This window comes from Scyliorhinus torazame, chromosome 14, assembly GCF_047496885.1.
Source record: "Scyliorhinus torazame isolate Kashiwa2021f chromosome 14, sScyTor2.1, whole genome shotgun sequence".
Lineage (NCBI taxonomy): Eukaryota > Metazoa > Chordata > Chondrichthyes > Carcharhiniformes > Scyliorhinidae > Scyliorhinus > Scyliorhinus torazame.
This window is the reverse complement of record NC_092720.1, coordinates 191,414,935-191,432,554: the sequence shown is the minus strand read 5'-3', so window position 1 is coordinate 191,432,554 and position 17,620 is coordinate 191,414,935. Positions and strand designations below refer to the sequence as shown.

The 17,620-nt window shown below is 45.8% G+C and overlaps 1 protein-coding gene across 1 annotated transcript in view; it reads left to right on the top strand.

Moving 5' to 3' along the window:
- Nucleotides 1-16,146, top strand: part of LOC140389101 (uncharacterized) — a 306,705-nt gene extending 290,559 nt beyond the window's left edge. The window contains exons 63-68 of the mRNA XM_072473261.1: nt 5,768-5,794; nt 6,056-6,091; nt 6,755-6,781; nt 10,896-10,922; nt 15,953-15,973; nt 16,040-16,146. Of these exons, the coding sequence (XP_072329362.1) occupies nt 5,768-5,794; nt 6,056-6,091; nt 6,755-6,781; nt 10,896-10,922; nt 15,953-15,973; nt 16,040-16,146 (245 nt within the window). The remainder of the gene's footprint in view (nt 1-5,767; nt 5,795-6,055; nt 6,092-6,754; nt 6,782-10,895; nt 10,923-15,952; nt 15,974-16,039) is intronic.
- Nucleotides 16,147-17,620: the final 1,474 nt, after the last annotated feature.

Here is a 17,620-nt window from a genome sequence, read left to right as displayed (position 1 = left end):
TCTGCTATGAATAATGAAAAGTAGAAGATTCTAAACGTGTCTAAAACGAATAGGATGAATCTGTGGAATTAGTGATGGAAAATGAGGAATTGACAGAGACTTCAAACCAGTGCTTTGTACCGACTTTCACAATAAAGAAACAAAAAGCATCCCAAGAAAAATAGAAAATAAAGAGGCCAAATGGAATGCGAAATATAAAACAATCATTATCACAAAATAAAGGCTTTTCGCAAATCTAATGCAACTAATAGAATTACTGGTCCCTGGACTTGATGGGCTGCACTTTCGGGTTTTTAAATAAGTGGCTGCAGAGATATTGGACCCTTTGGTTATAATCGCCCAGAAATTTCCTGGATTCTGGGAATGTCCAAGAGGGTTGTAAAACTGCAAATGTCGCACTTGTATTCTGGAACGGAGGGAGATAGAAAGTAGGAAACTACGGGCCTGTTAGCTTAACATCTTCCATTAGCAAAATAAACTCGATGAAATGCAACATAAAAGAGCTCGTGGTGTTGGAGTTGGTAATATATTAGCATGGAGAGAGTATTGGCTCAGTAACAGGAAATAGAGAGTCAGGTTAAATGGATCATGTTCAGGTTGGAAAACTGGACCTGGTCCAGTGCCACGTAGATCAGTATGATAGCTTGAGCGAGTTATGAGCTATATTAAAGGTCTCAATGGAGGCCTTGAGTGCCGAAGTATATTGCAGCCACATTTACTGTCCATATAAAAATAGGTAGTAAAAGAGATTGTGTCGAGTGTGCAACCAGTCTACAACGCGATATAGATAAGTTAAGCCACTGGCAGAATATTGACAGATGGAGTATAATATGGAAAATAAAGATGCTTGCATTCCCAAGTTAAATGTATTCCTATCCGGGACAGTTTCAGATGTATTAAGACCATAACATATAGGATCAGAATTTGGCCATTCGGCCCATCGAGTCTGCTCCGCCATTCGATCAGGGCTGATATGGTCCTCATCTCAATTCGCCTGCCTTTACCTCATAGCCCCTGATCCCCTTATTAATCAAGAACACCAGGTTGTGCTTGCAGCACTGTTGCCACAGGGCTACAGACCAAGTGTTGGAAGGTAGAATTAGGCAGAATAGTTATTTATTAGAACATATGAACTAGGAGCAGGAGTAGAAAATTTAACATCTCGAGCCTGCTCCACCGTTCAATATGATCATGACCGACATAATCATGGCCTCATTTCCACCGTCCTGTCCATTCTCCGTAAGCTTTCAACCCATTACTAATTGTTAGAGGTGAAAATATTCACATATAAGCCTTTTTGTGTGAGTAAAGAAGCAGTTAATTATATCAGATCTGGGAGAAAGGCCTGTGGCTCCGCAGCCTTTAGACAGCACTCTTTCTCACTTGAGCTAAGGTTCGCATTGGGTTAATATACAGATTCAAGGGGTGGAATTAGTTGCCTTCTCATTTACATACAATCAATCAACTATATTCGCGTCACAATTCATTACGTGCAGTCAATCAATTTTCTTAGCATCCCTGTTATCACATATATGGTTAAAGTGGGTGTTGTCTTACCCGCCCCTAACTTCATATAGAAGGCATTTAAAACTAACACAAGGATATGTCCTGTCTACAGCTGGGGACCTTGAGCTATTATGGATACATTGCATTCCTTGTTCTGTGAAGCTGTTATCAGCAGCTGTTGAGATACTCCCTATAAGTACCCACGCTTGGTTCTCATGAGGCAGTTTACGCAGTTTGTAACTTATTGTTCAGGAATGTGGCTAGTTCAGCTATTTTGTGTCCTTTCTGATATTAACAAGCATTGTGTATACACTATCTATTGCCAATCAAATTGCCTCTTCTAAACAGGCATCTAAGCTAATGAGTACCTTTTGTCTCAGCAGAACTATTCAAAAGTAATATAGGAGCAAAAATGTATTTACAGAACCACCTATAATTTATACCATAGTCCAGTATCAGAAAATGTCCCCAACAATTCCTTCTTTTGGTCCTGGAAGAAGTTTACTGAATCCCAGGTTACCACAATGATTCGATATAAGGGCAGCAGGGTGCCTTTTAATACGGCCTTTGGGGCATGTAACCTCCCAGGTGTTCCGTGCGCACAATGTGCATGTGATTCAAAGATATCCCCTCAAACGAACCCATGTATGTCACATTTAATGCCTTGATATCAATCATTCCTGCCTCCCTGACTAACTCTGTCTGTCATTAAATGATGTTATTTATAGCAGTTTTCAAGTAAGCACATCTAAAAGTCCCACACTCTCTGCCACCAGCTTTCACTCTGAAGTAGTTCCGCTGTGGGGTTTTTCAAAGCATGATTTTTTTTTCGGTACGTGGTGGTAAAGCTTAACTGATTGACTGATCTAGATTCCTCGTTCCCTCAGAGTTTCTGCAAGATGTGGGACCAGCTCTGGCTCTTTAAAAGCCTAACTCAAATGATCCTTGCTCGTCCTATAGTGGTGGGCCAAAGGGGTACAAAACTTATAGCGATAGGAGGTTACGGTGCCGGATTCGCAGTATTTTCCTTTTCCTCCGTAAACTTAAAATGCATGAGGGCAGGTGTAATCTCTAAGACACAACCATGAGTTCTGATTAACCCACATTCGTCCAACTCTCCCTGTCCCACCGGGTGGGGGCACACAGTAATGTCCCCTTTCAGTTTACACCCTGTGAGGGAGATTCCACATATTATTCCTGTGTATAGCAGAGGTCTCGGTGAGATAGTACCTGAGGGAGGTGTTAACCCGTACGATTCCAATGTTCTCCAGTTCGTTGTGACGGAATGGCCCTGAGTCCGGTTTGATGATAGGGATCATCAGGACCATCTCTACCCCGTTATGTCATCCATGTTGCAGTCGGGGATCACTGAGTATACTCTGGTTACTCCCTTCAGAGTACGGTTGGCCAGTGGCCCTTGTCATTTGGCTAGCTTAGCCAATTGTGGGCTGTCTATTCAATCAGGCACCTCCCCCCTTTAGATCAGATCAAGGTTTTGGTTTAGCTGCCCTGTCGGAGCCTTCCGGTTTTCTCTGTTTCTTGGTTGATGAGTTTGTTAATTATTGTTGAATGTCTTAGTGTGTGTACCTAACACTGTTGCCCTATTCAATTGTATATCCAGGCCTTCTTCTCCAAAGCTGGCTCGACCTTTCTCTGCTTTCTCTAATATTCTCTTCCTTATTCCTGTAAGTGGTTCCATCTTTGCAGTTAACCTTTGTATGCCTAGTGACTTTACCATAGAAGTTTCTGTGTTAAGTCATGTCACTGCATCATTGATTCTGCCTCTTCTAACCCTGTGTAGATTGTCATGCCCTCAAAATCTAGTGGCACCCGTGTCATTGGCTGCCTGCTTCATAACAACCTTACTTAAAACACTATACATATTTATTTCATATTATAAACAATACCTGAACCCGCGAGAAGTGCAGAGACAATTTGTATACGCATCTGCTGCCTTTCCCCGAATGTACCTGCAGCCACACATTAAAATAAGTTCTGCCATTGTTCCAGTCTCTGGCTGCTGAGATGCACATCCCGTCAATAAAATTATATAAAGATCATAGTTCATATAGCTACGTTCGTCCTGTGTCCGTTGTGAAATCAGTGATGTTCCTGTGCTCTTCTGTGCTTGTAGTTGTTCTAAGATCTCAAGAGCCATCACAAGTCCCCACAGCTGCTGCTGTCGTTCCAGCCTTTTTTGAATGTTTAATCTAAACATTTAAAGGAAAAGTGGGAAAGTGTCCTGGTCGTCACCAGGTGTTAGGTGTTGTCCGTATAAAGCTTTTCCTGTATGGGCCCAACACGTCTGTTATTCAGGGGTTAGTAGTTCTCATATTTTACAACCTTTTCATATCTATTTTTCTCGTGGTCACGCGCCTAATTCTGTTGCACTTGAACCCGACCCTGACGTGCTTGTTCCCGTTTAGATAGCCAGTTTGCAATAACTCAATTATCTCAAATTCTTGAAGCTACTGCAAATATTTTTCCACTTGCAGTTACTTGTAAAGTAAAACACAAAAGATCCATTCTGCTTGGGACAGAGTGGGTTAACTAATCTCAATATATCTGGCAATTGAAAACTTAAGATTTTTAATTTCTAATTAAAAATAGATCTTCAGCTGTTTTTTTTTCTTACTTATCAGAATTACAAAGCCAGACCTCAGAGTGTGGACAGGGGAAAACCCCTAATCCAGCTCCTCGCCTGCTCCAAAAACCAATTCAACTGAATCCAATTCATGGTCCCCACAGGAGAGACATACCAAATCCAGGCATTAACAAGCACGGGTCAATTCTCTGCTGGTTTGAAAAGGGGTGGAGTAAGAGTTTTCTACCAGACGTCATTTTGTCACCGTCCTTCTTTTGTTTAACCAAGAAACATGATCATGGACACATTTTATTATATTACCCATCTGTCCTTTACACTTCATTCTGCAATCTCAGAATTAATACATCTGCGTTGTGTCAGGAAAATTTTAACCCTGGGCTAATCCAACACTGGATCGGTCATATGTATTTCAACTATCATATCTATTTCAACAATCCTAACTTCCAATAAACATCATAAAATTAATATTTCCTTATTCTTACGTACGTGAATTTGTATCCTGATTAAAATTCCTCGTGTATCAAAATTACCCTGGAAATGTCAATGCTAACCTTTGACAATAATAATTTGTTAATTACACTGAAACCACTCAAACTATGATCTTTAAATCGCAATGTCAGACGACACCCAAATATCATCACACTCAGAAAGGAAACGTAGCACCTCAGTGCTTTAACCAAAATTAGTTAGGTAAAAATCCTTATGGTTCCTATTCTAAAGTTCCAAATTATAAACTCAAGGTTACTTCTCAGAAGATAAATCTTAGCAGATATATATGAACATTCACAAACCAAACACACACATTCTCACAGCTCGCAAATATCAGAGTTAACTGTTAGCCCGCTCTCATGGCTACAGATTCTCAAAGAGACAGCAATTTCAAAATCGCTTAATTAAAATACTGTCAAACAAAATCCATTCTCCTTCATCATAAAAACTCTTTCCACTTTATTACATTTAATTCAATTTCCACTGATTGATTTTATAGGTATTAGCTGTTTTTAGAGGTGTATATATTTTTTTGCAAATAACCTGCTTGCTGTCAAATTTTGTACAGAACCTAATGGGGCGGAGAATGGGTGGAGAACTTGGAATTATGCCATTTGAGTCTTTTACGTGATCTCAAACTTTATTTATTCTTTCCTTTAATGTTACTCAAATTTCTTCAAACTGATTTCAGTTTTCAGTATCAGAAATGTCTCCCAACACTAATTAATAATCTACCTAACTCTTCCTTTAATTTACTCAATGCTGCAGCATCCACCGCCCTCTGGGGTAACGAATTCCACAGATTTAGATTTTAAGATGTTTAGATTTGGGCGGCTTGCTTGCTTGATTGATACAAGAAACTTAAGTTCAATGCATGACATGGACCAGCATTGCAATGAAGGAAAAGAATGACTGACGTTTAACCTGTTTGCTTTTTACAATTCTTTCCACTATGTGGATATTGGTCACCCTTACAGTTGAGAGCTCGCTCAATAAATAATATTTTCAGCTTACGTGTCGAATTGAATTGACCATTTAGACGATAATGGCCAATTCAAGTCTATATCACAAGGCAAAGTAGACGATTATCCAGCTAGGTCAGAGTAGCAGTGCCACAGATTATTTTAGCAATGTTCATTGATTTTCTATTCTTTTTCAATCATGCAGATGCAAGGATACAAGAAGCTCAGAGTGGTAAACATTTTATTTGCAGTAAAATCAATTTACAAGGGAAATCGAGTGAGCAAATAGCTGGTGGTAGATTACCTACCTCCTTCTTCCCCTAATATGCTAAAAAAAATGATAGTGGCGCTCCCTCTTAAATATGCTTCCTTGTCACTTCAGAGGTAGAAAACTTGTCCCCTTTGCGGGTACTAAAAGATGCTACTAGAAATTAAGCTGAATGGATCGCAAACCAGATGAACTCAAAGGGAGATCAATGTGTGTTTGTTTCAGAACTAGAAAAATTGACAAACATTCAGAAAGACATTGGTAAGAAGATGTTTTTTCAGCTAATGCAATTTGTTAGAGGGGTTCACACGTTCAAATGTGTATAGACTTCTTCCCACTAATTACAGTAGACCCAGGGACAGGTTATCGTCGTTCGTGCATAGATTCAAGCCGGGAGAGCACTGGCCCAGGGAAATTTCCGAATCAGCATTCTACTCTAATACAGCACTCAGCTCTCACACAGCTTTGACAGGGAGAGCATTCGGATACAATTCTTCCATTAAGTTACAGAAGCACACTGTTTATACAATTCTTCAGTACACGGAACATAGTTTAAAATTCTGATTTTGACTATGTAGGTTTATTCTTGAATCTTCACCCAGAAGCTTGGCCGTTATCTCCTCCTAGCTAGAGACTGCTTTCCCTGCATGTACTCAAAACCAAGGCCTTGCCGCAGGGTTCTGGCTGATCTTAGATTATTGGCGATAACAGGCGCTCTTCATTCTAATGCACAGGGGTTTTAGCTCGAACTCCCCCTTTAATAAATCTATTCATTCACCCAAACAGTGTACGCCATGGGGTTAGAGTTGAACTTTGCTGGGGAGAAAACAATGGATGGCCACCCGCCCGCCCTTTATACAACCCACAAGATTCACAATTCAACTGAAGTTGCAACTTTTCTGACTTGTGCCTGTTTTACGACAGAGAGTCTCCTGGCTTTGAAAAATGAAGGTAAATAGCCTTTCTTTAGTGGAAATATACGTGCCTGCTGTATTCATGCCTAAAAGGGTGAAATTGGTTTTATGAGGTTACGTAAAAATAAGAGTTCCTGGATATCTAAGAATCACCCGGGCATAACATGGGGTGCCAGTTTGAAACATTTTGTGTGCATGTGCAAGAAAATGTTGACCTGCTGAAGCATCCAACAAGCAAACGTTGTTTGTCTTTCAAGCCCACAGATTGTCCGCTGCTTGTGTGAAAGAGTGTTCTTCTTTATTTCCCGATTAATAAACATGTGATCCCAAGCAAATCCCATAAATTCTAAATAACCGAGCGTCTTCCATCCATCAGGTTCCATCTCCTGATTTTCTTTTCAGCAAAACTATTTAACCCCTCCTTTCTCAAGATGATGATGTTTACTGGGATAGGGTTACGCGTATATCTACCGCGCTCTGGTGCCTCATTGCCAAGATGTTCATTTCTAGAAGGACACCACCAGAAACTGATGCAAATTCTTTTTTGTAGCCACCAACTGTCCCAGAATTCATCACTTGTTCTGGGGCCTGTGTCGTGTGTCCTGTGTATGGGTGTCTGTGCGTGTGAGAGTGTGTATTTGTGTGCGAGAGTGTGCATGTGTGCGTGACAGGGTGCATGTATCTGTGTGTGTACCAGTGTGTGTGTGAAAGAGAGTGTATTTGTGGGGGGGACAAAGAGAGTGTACATGCTTTTTTGTGCATGAGGTCGTATGTGTATATTTGTGTGTGTGTGTAGTTGTGCGTGTGAGAATGTATGCAGATCTGTGAGTGTATTTGTGTGCGCGCGTGCGTTCCCGTGTGGGTGTAGACCGATATATTCCATTGCATTGTTCTCTTCTGTTTTGCAAGTCCGATGTTTTAAAATGAACAACCTCTGGGGAAACTGCCGGCACCCAACAGGTTGCTGCATAATCGTGCACGTACACAGCTTGGATCGAACAGTGCCATTAGCGCTCCATAATAATTTTGCAGACTGGGGGGAGGGGTGGATACAGGGACAGGGAAGAGGAATGCTAAGGGGGAGATGGGTCGGGAGCGACACGAGGGGTATGACAGGGGCGGGTGCGAAAGGAACAGAAAGAGAACGCAAGGGGCAAAAGGGTTGGTTTTCACATTGGCTTCAGCGGGTAAGGTGCAGGTTGAGCGAACAAAATGGCGCCGCAAGCAGCCACTTTGGAGGGTCCCTAAACAAAGGGAGAGCCCGGAGTGCAGGAGCGCACCCACGTGGTGTACTCACAGTTGGCGGCCATGTTGGGTGCCCCCCTGGATAAAGGGAAACCCCGAAGTGCAGGAGCCCGGCTTCATGGTGAGAACGGCAACTTTGGACGGGTCCCCTAACAAAGTGGAACCGTGGAGCGCAGGGGCACGTCCATCAGGTATGTATAGTTGATCCCGCAGGAACCGGGACAAAAACAAACACCAGGATTATCACCTGGAATGTCAGGGTACTTCAGGTCCAGTGATAAGATCCAGAGATTTCGCCCTCTTAAGAAGTTTAAAAGCCGACATAGTCTTCCTGCAAGAGACACACCTGAGGGAGAAAGAGCGACTGTGGGTAACGAAGGTCAGACCTATCACCTGTGTTATGGGATGAGGACTGGGGGAGTAGCCATACTGATTACCAAGAGGTCAGTGTTCACAGCGATGGGGACGGTTACGGAGCAAGGGGTTATGGTCAGCTGTTTCCTAGATGGGACACTGGTAGTTCTGGTACACGTGTATGCTCCCAACTGGGGTAAAATTGACTTCTTAAAAAAGACCATGCCGGAAATCCCCGACATCGACACACACCTGCTGATCATGGGGGGCGACTTCAACTGCGGTGAGGGCCCACTGATGGAGCAGTCAAACACCAAAATGGAATAAAAGACAGACATGGCCAGGAAACTGGGAACTTTCATGGAGCAGATGGGGGCCTGTGCACAAAGTATAAACAAGCATTGTCTTCTTTGCAGTGGGGAAACAGGTGTTTCCAGAAATAGTAAGAGCAAAATATGCCACGAACGTCATCTACGACCGCGCTCCACACGTCATGGATGTGAGGTTGGAGACAGGCCGTGCCCCAACGCCCTGCGTGGAGGCTGGACATGGACCTACTGACCAACGAGGTATTCTGCCAGAAAATATCACAGGCCATAGACAAGTACATCACTAACAGCCAAAACGGGGAAGTCTCACCTTCCACGCTCTGGGAGGCTCTGAAAGCGGTGATTAGAGGAGAGATTACAGCCTACAAGGTATGTAGCGACAGGGAACAGAGGACGGCCAGGCAACAACTGGTCGACTTCATCCTGGAGGTCAACAGAAAGTACCCCGATGCCCTGAACATAGGCCTTCAGGCGGGGAGGAAAAAGCATCAAATGGACTTTAACCTGCTATCCACCATGAAGGCAGTGTACCAACACTCACAGACATGGTGGATCGTCTGCAAACACAGAGAGAAGGCTAGCTGCCTGCTGGCTCACCAGCTGAGAAAGCAGACAGCCACGAGGGGAATAGCACAGGTGAAGGACAGCAGAGGTGGCTGTTAACTGAACCAAAATAGGTCAACCATACATTTCAGGCCTTCTACCGAATGCTGTGCACTCCTGAGCCCCCAATGCGGACAAAGGGATGAAACAGTTCCTTGATGGACTGGACATGCCAGTCATGGGGGGTAATAGGTGAGGGGAGCTGGAAGCAGAAATAGGACGGGGAGAGATCAAGAAGGGTATTAACTCCATGTAGGCGGGGGAGGCGCCGGGACCTAATGAGTTCCCGGCGGACCTCTCCAAAGAATTCGCACCAACCGTGCTCCCACACCTAATGGATTTTGTTTGCAGACTTGCTGGCGAGGGGCACCCTGCCTCCAACGCTAACACAGGCCACGATATCGCTGCTACCCAAAAAAGACAAAGACCCGACTGAATACGGATCAGGTAGTCCTTATTTTGCTGCTCAATGTGGATACAAAGATATTCGCAAATGTCCTGACTAAAAGACTGGAGAACAGATTATCAGAGGTGGTCAAATAGGACCAGATTGGCTTTGTCAATCGCACGCTTCGAGAATCCTGCTCGGCTGGCGATCAGCAGCAGCACCCACAGCTGCAGACTGGCTGGCAGACCTGTCGGAATTTATCTACCTGGAGAAGATCAGGAAAACCATCCGAGGGTCGGACGAGGGCGTCCACAATGCGTGGGGGCGATTTATCAGCCTGTTCCAAGACCTGTTCGAAGCCAATAGCAAATAGGAAGAAGGGGGAGGAGGACAGACAGGAGCAACAAAGCAGAGAGGAGTGGGGGAGATAAGGAAGGACCGCAGGGGAGTAACGGAGAGTGACATGCGGAAAGAGGGAGGAGGGGGGCAGGGAGTCTCCCCCCCCCCCCCACCCCGCCAGCGAACCCACAAAGACAACAACAGGAACAACATAAGAAAATATTCTGGGAATGCCCCGCCTGGCGAGTTCAGTTAAAATTAGCGAATGTGGTATGTTGGATTATAGATGATAGAACGCTTCGCATTCTTCCGGGGAATGTGTAACCATAGCTTAGTCATGAGAGATAATTCCAGAGTTCCATTTCAAATCCCGAAGTGAAAATCAAACTGGTTTGAAAAGTTCAGCTGCCTAGTCGAAATCTATAACTGGAAATGATCGATTCGAGGGTTTGGTCCGCTTGTCCTACAGCACACCCATGGTTGGGAACTAGCCCATGTGCAGATATGAAATACCGTCACACCGCTTTACACTCAGTAACCTCTGACTGTCCCGCCGTGCATTGATAGAAATTCCTGGCTTTCGTTTCGGTTTCCAGCTTTCCCAATGTCTCCTTTTACTGCTCATGTATGCATCTGGCCTGAAACCATGCAGTTCAAGGGCACCTTGTGTGACATCAGCCTTTTCTCATTTATCAAAGGATACATGTATAATGCTCTTACTGTGTGGATCGAACACGTTCTATCACCTTTATAACCTTGAGGGCTTCGTCTTGCAATGGACGCTGAAGCCATGCGGTGCACGACCATGTTTTGCGATATCACACTTCCTTTATTTATCAAAGCACGCGTGTATAAATCTTCTCACTATGTGGGATTGCATTTTATCCCTTTAGAACTGGTAAAACTTCGTGAGAAATGCAGTAAGTCATACAAACTTAATCCGACAACATTTTTTTAAAAATTATCCGCGAATAAAAATGTTGCTGCCAATAACTTCTGTGAAAAGTGGGCGAAAAATCGGCAGTAGCCGTTTGTTCGCCCGCTACACAACGCGCCTGATTTATCTTTCCATTGGAATCTAGGTAAGGGAAAATAGGGTGGAAGAATGCCAAGTGGTCAGTCCTCTAAGGCCTCTGGGGTAGCCTAAAGCTGCATCTCTCCACCTTACAGTAACGCAGTGGAACATGCCGTGGAATCAGTTACTCTTCATACGTTGTACAATACATTTGATGTCTGTTCCTGCTGGGGGCGCTTCAGAGTACCTAAGGAACGATTCTACCTCACTTTTCATTCCTCTTATACAGTCTGCAGTCTATGAGCGGGGCAACAGCCTTGTGAAGGAGAGCAGTAAAATGCAGGGTTTGAAAGTGGCAGGACAGGTAGAGAGAGCGGTGAATAAATCATGTAGTATTTGGGCTTTATCAATAGAGGCATAGAGTAAAACAGCAAGGCCATTGTGATGAACTTCTACAAGACATTAGTTCGACCTCAGCTGGAGTATTGTGTGTAGTTCTGGGCATCGTACTAACGGAAGGATGTGAACGCATTGGAGAGAGTGTGGGAGAGGTTTACAAGAATGGTTCGAGATACAAGAAATTTGGTATTGGCGAGGTTGTATCTGTTCTCCTTGGAGAGAAGAAGTCTAGGAGTAGATTTAATAGAGATGTTCAAAGTCAGGAGGGAGTTGCACAGAGTCGATGGGGTTGGGGTGGAGGGGAGCGGGGGAGTTCCCAGTCATAAAAGGAACTAAAATGAGACGTTGCATGGGTTGGGGCACCCGATTGGGCTGAGAGAGATGAGGGACCGCATGGGCTCGATGCAGGCAGGGAAGCCATGGGGCCGGATGGGTTTCCCGCAGAGTTCTATGAGAACGTTGGTGTGGGACAGGGCGCTGCTTGTGGGGATGAATGATGAGTCCAGTGTAAGGACTCCCTCCCACATTGCCGCAGACATTCATTTCGTTGATTGCAAAGAAAGATAAGGACCTGGAGCAGTGTGGGTTGTACCACCCGAATTTGCTGTTAAATGTGGATGCGAAGTTGCTAGCGAAGGTGTTAGCATCGAGCAGAGGACTGTGTGCCGTTGTGATAGCAGAGGTCCAGACATGGTTTGTGAAGGGGCGACTGTCGACAAATGTACGCAGGTGGCTCAATGCTATTATGATGCCCTCGGAAGGGCAGGATGTAGAAGGTGTGGTGGCAATGGATGCGGAGAAGGCTTTAGATCGAGTTGAGTGAACGTATTTGTTGGAGGTCTTGGGCCGATTTAGGTTTGGCCGCAGCGTGGATTCGATTCGGCTGCAGTACAGGGCGCCGATGGCTAGTGTCCGGATGAAGAGGAAGAGTTCAGAATACTTTGATTTGAACTGGGGGACGAAGCAGGGATGCCCGCTCTCCCCATTGCTTTCTGCTCTGGTGGTAGAGCCGTTAGCAACGGCGCTAAGGGCGTCGGGGGGTTGGAAAGGGATTGAGCGGGGAGGGGTCGAACAGAGAGTTTCATTGTATGCAGATGATTTTCGAATTTACAGTGCAGAAGGAGGCTATTCGGCCTATCGAGTCTGCACAGGCCCATGGAAAGAGCACCCGACCTAAGCCCCCCGCCCCCACCCATCCCAGTAAGCCAACCCAACCTTTTTGGACACTAAGGTCAATTTACCATTGCCAATCCACCTAACCTGCATATTTTTGCACTGTGGGAGGAAACCAGAGCACCCGGAGGAAACCCACGCAGATAAGGGGAGAAAGTGCGAACTCCGCACAGCCAGTGACCCAAGCCGGGAATTGAACCTGGGACCCTGGAACTCTGTGCTAACTACAATGCTACCGTGCCCCTCCCTTACATATCTCGGATCCAGGGGGAGTTTTGAGATGATTATGGAGATCATGAGGCAATGTGGCCGTTTCGCTGGGTATAAATTGTACATGGGGAAAAGCGAGGTGTTTCCAATGAATGCCAGAGGGCAAAATAGCAGGTTAGGTGAGCTGCCATCCAGGGTGGCGGGTGTGAGCTTTCGGTGCATCGGGATACAGGTGGCGGGAGCTGGGCCTAGCTGAAAATGTTTTGGAGAGGGGCGCTTCGTCCTGCCAAGTCTGCTGAATTACTACTGGACTGCGAATATTGCAATGGTTAGGAAATGGGCAGTGGAGAAGACGTCGGTTTGGGGTGGCTGGAGGCAGTGTTGTGCAGTGGAAATAGTTTGTGAGCACTGTTGTTGGCACCCCTCCCATTCTCGATGATCCGGTATGCCAAGAGCCCAGTGGCAGTCTCAGCATTGCAAGTCTAGAACCAGTGCGGGCAACATTCCGGGTTGCACTGCGTGTCTCTATGGTCGCTGATATGCAATAATCATAGGATTGTGCTGGCGGGGTTGGATGCGAGGTTTTAGTGGTGGAGGCAAGTGAGGATAGAGTACTTCAGGGATGTGTTTGTAGCGGACAGGTTTGCGGTCCTGGAAGAGCTTGAGGAGGTGTATCAGTTGCCTAAGGTAAATGGGTTCAGGAACCCTCAGGTGAGGTTCCGTCATTCCCAGGGCTGCCACCTCTGGTGCTATAAGATAAGCTGTTATCTGAAGATGGACCCTGGGGAGGGGAAAGTGGCAGACATTTATGGAGAGCTGATGGAGTGCGAGGGCGCTCTGTGGAGGAAATCTGGTGCAAATGGGAGGAGGGGTTGCGTGGGGACGTGAGGGTTGGGCTGTGGGTGGAAGCCCTGCGGAGGGTAATCGCATCGTCATCGTGTGCGAGGTTGAGCCTCATCCAATTGAAAGTGGTGCAGAGGGCCCACATGACGGTTGCGAGGATGAGCCAGTTCTTTGCAGGGGTGGAGGATAGGTGTGGGCGGTGTGGGGGTGGAGGGGAGGCTGCGAATCACGTCCCCATGTCTGGGCGTGTCCAAAGCTGATGGGTTCTGGCAGGGGTTTTCGGATGTCATGTCCGGGATTCTGGATGTAGAGGTGGTCCCGTCTCCGGAGGTGGCATTATTCAAAGTTTTGGAAGAGCCCGGAGTCCAGGTGGGAGAGAAGTCGATTTCTTGGCCTGAGCCTCTCTGATAGCCCGGAGACGGGACTCAGAGCCGCTAATGGCGGAGTGTGGGTGAGTGACCTTGCAGAATTCCTGCACTTGGAAAAGGTTGGGTTCGCCTTACAGGCGAATACAGGGAGCAGAGGAGGGGTTCACCCGGAGCTGGATGCCGTTTAACGACTTCTTTCCAGTGAATTAAGGCGTCAGGGGGCGGGATTAGGAGTTTTATATGTTTTCTTTTTTGGGAGGGCAGATAAGGGTGAAAAAACTAATGGGCGGGGTGAGTGGTGGGCTTGTTATCAGAGGCTGAAGTTTTCTTGCGTATTTGCATCAGTGATTTCGTCGTTTTCTGATATTCCTATGTAAAAATGCAAAATGCCTTTAATAAATGTATTCAATATAAAAAGGAATAAAAATGAGAGAATACGGTTTTTAAAAAAGCCAAATGCGGATGGCACGGAGTTACAGTGGTTAGCACTGCTGTCTCACAGCTCCAGGGCCCGGGATTCAATTCCAGTCTCGGGTCACTGTACGTGTGGAGTTTGCCCATTCTCTCCGTGTATGCGTGGGTTTCCTCCGGGTGCTCCGGTTTCCTCCCACAGCCCAAAGACGTGCAGGTTAGGTAGATTGGCTGTGATAAATTGCCCTTAGTGTCCAAAAGGTTAGGGGGTGTTATGGGTTACGGGGATAGGGTGGAGGAGTGGGCTTAAGTAGGGTGTATATTCCAAGCATGTGCAGACTCGATGGGCCAAAAGGCCTCCTTCTCAATGAAAGCCTATGATTCTATGAGTGGTTGGGGTCTGGAATGCACTGACTAGAAGTTTTGGCGGGAGCAAGTTCAGTCGAGGCTTTCGAGAAGGCATTAGATGATTACTTCAATAAAAACAGTGTGCAGGGATTAAGGTGGGAAAGGCAGGAGAATGGCACCAAGTCATGATGCTCGTTTGGTGAGCTGGTGTAGGCTTGGTGGGCCAAAGGGCCTCCTTCTGCGCCGTAACTTTTCTCTGATTATGTGCTTCTGAATTAGGCCCGCATAGACAGAAGCACAGTTAGTAAAGTAGATATAAAGAAATCTAATGAAGGAAGTGCTTTATTATTCGCCCTGAAGTTAGAGGATGTGGATAAGACATGCCCGTAACGTCCTCAGAGTGACAAACTTCGGCTGATGCAATCTTCATGCTAGAATTCCGAAGCCCCAGTCCCGCCCAACGTTCCTCGCTCAATCTGGGTGAGACAGGAGCAGCGAAGCGTGTGTGTCCTCGGTTGCCTCCGCGTGGAGCAACTGGGGCGCAGAGAGGTAAGAAATGCCCCCTTTTTACGGAGCTGACTTGTGTTTAAAGCGACAATAAAGAGGTAAGTGGTTCAGACAAGGGGAAGGCGTTTGAGTTTCGGCTCGGACCGGAGTGGGTAAGATTGACTCGGACTGGGGTCCAGCGCAATTGCCCAGAGGAAGTTAGCACTTCTGGCCAATTGCCGGGTAAACATTAGTATGGGAACTTCCTGAAGGAATTCCCCAGCGCATCATTGGGGTACCTCAAATTGGGGACCCAGCAAGTTATAGGCCAACTTAATTCCTCACTTGAAGAAGAGTCATTCCCTAAACGCTAAATCTGTTCTCTCTCCACAGATGCTGCCAGGCCCGCTGAGATTTTTCAGCACGTCCTGTTTTTATTTCCGGTTTCAATATCTGCAGTATTTTGTTTTTAATTTAATTTCAAGAGTTGTCCTGCCAGAGTGTAGTCCTGCTTGAAGAGTTTTAATCCTGAAGGTGGTGTTAAGAGCGGGAGTCCAGGATATTGTTCGTGGAAGACTATATATGTCCGCTCTTGCCCTCATTGAATCTACTCCTGTTGTATCTAACATTAATTTAAAAAAAGACGTGATCAAAACAAACGGCCCAAATTTTCATCCACCCCCTTTTTTTTTTGCAGATAAAGAAACAAATACTGATGGTAATGGTCCTTCCTTTTGAATACACAAGTGGCAATATTTTTATTCTAATTTTTTTTCGTAATCAGTTCGAAGGCATGTCGCCATTTTTGCTCCTGGAATTAAAAGTTTATTAGAAAATGTGATCGGAAATAAATATCTGTGTAAGGTTTATGTGAACATCCTGTTCGTTTGATTGCCAAGTGAAATGGCACGGTTCCAGGGATAGACCCAGATATGTCGGAATGGCCGTGTTTTAGCTGCAGGTATGAACCATCAGGCTGTTAAGCCAGCCTGGTTGGCTTCAGTATCTGTGAATAAATCAGGCCTGAGAGTGGAGAAGGGAGTTCCATGGTTCACTGTAGATTTTAGTAAAACGGAAGAATTCCAGGTTTCTGCGTTAGGTAAGAGCTGACGACGTTGGCGGTGATGCAATTAACATGGATGGAGGACTGGTTGACTAACAGAAAACAGATTTGGGATTAAGAGATCATTCTCAAATTGGCAAACTGAAACTCGTGCAATGCCACCGGGATCGGTGCTGCGGACTCAAATGTTTGCAATCGTCATTGACCACTTCGATTAAAGACGTTGCTGGAACATTTCCTGACGACTCAAAGATAGGGAGGAAGTCAAGATTGAAGTAGGGCACAAAGATTCTGCAACCATAGGTTATGCGAGCGGGGAAGAAAATGGGGATGCAGGATAACGTGGAAAAATGCGAGGCTGTCGCCTTGGCTGGGATAGAAGTAGAAAAATAAATTATTCAAACGGAGAGAGAATGCTGTTGTGAAAGTTCTCGGTGTCCTTGTGCATGAACCACACAAACAATTAGCAGCCAGGTACAGCAGGTAATGAGGAAGGCAAATGGAATATCAGCCTTATTTGCAATGGATACTGAATATACTTTGAATATTTTACGGCTGTTCGGTATATCCTTTATTGGCAAAGGGTAGAGGTGTTGACAGATAGAGTTGATATCACAATCCGATCAGCCAGGGTCTTCCTGAATGGCGGAGCAAGTTCGACAGGCTGGAGGGCCTACGCTTGCTCCTACTTGGTACATTTGTATTGAAAAGGGAATCTTCAAAGCACAATGCCAGAAGAGGTACTGGATGCAGACAGTCTGGGAGGGAAAACTGAGTGGACCTGTACGGACGACTTTTAAAAAGGTTGCACTCCCCACTGAATGAAACTCTGGAAAAATGGGAGGAAGAACTAGGGTTGGAAGTAGGGTGCGAACTCTGGAGCGAAGCACTGAGCAGGGCCAACTCCACTTCCTCATGTGCAAGGCTCCGCCTCATGCAGCTGAAAGTGGTGCACAGAGCACATCTGACAAGAACCCAAATGAGCAGGTTCTTCCTGGAGGTAGAGGACAAATCTGAAAGGTGCCAGGGAGGCCGGGCCAACCACGCCCACATGTTCTTGGCCTGACCCAGACATCTCAGGTTCCGGACAGCCTTCTCCAAGGCAATGTCCAAGGTTGTGGGAGTGAGGGTGTAGCATGCCCGAGAATGACAGTCTTCAGGGTATCCGACCAGCCATAACTATTTGTGGGGAAGAGTCCTGACACCCTTGCCTTTGCTTCTCTAATCGCCCGCCAAAGAATCCTGCTCGGAGTGAACTCTCTATAGACTCTCGGAGGGAGAACTTGACCTTCTCAAACTTCA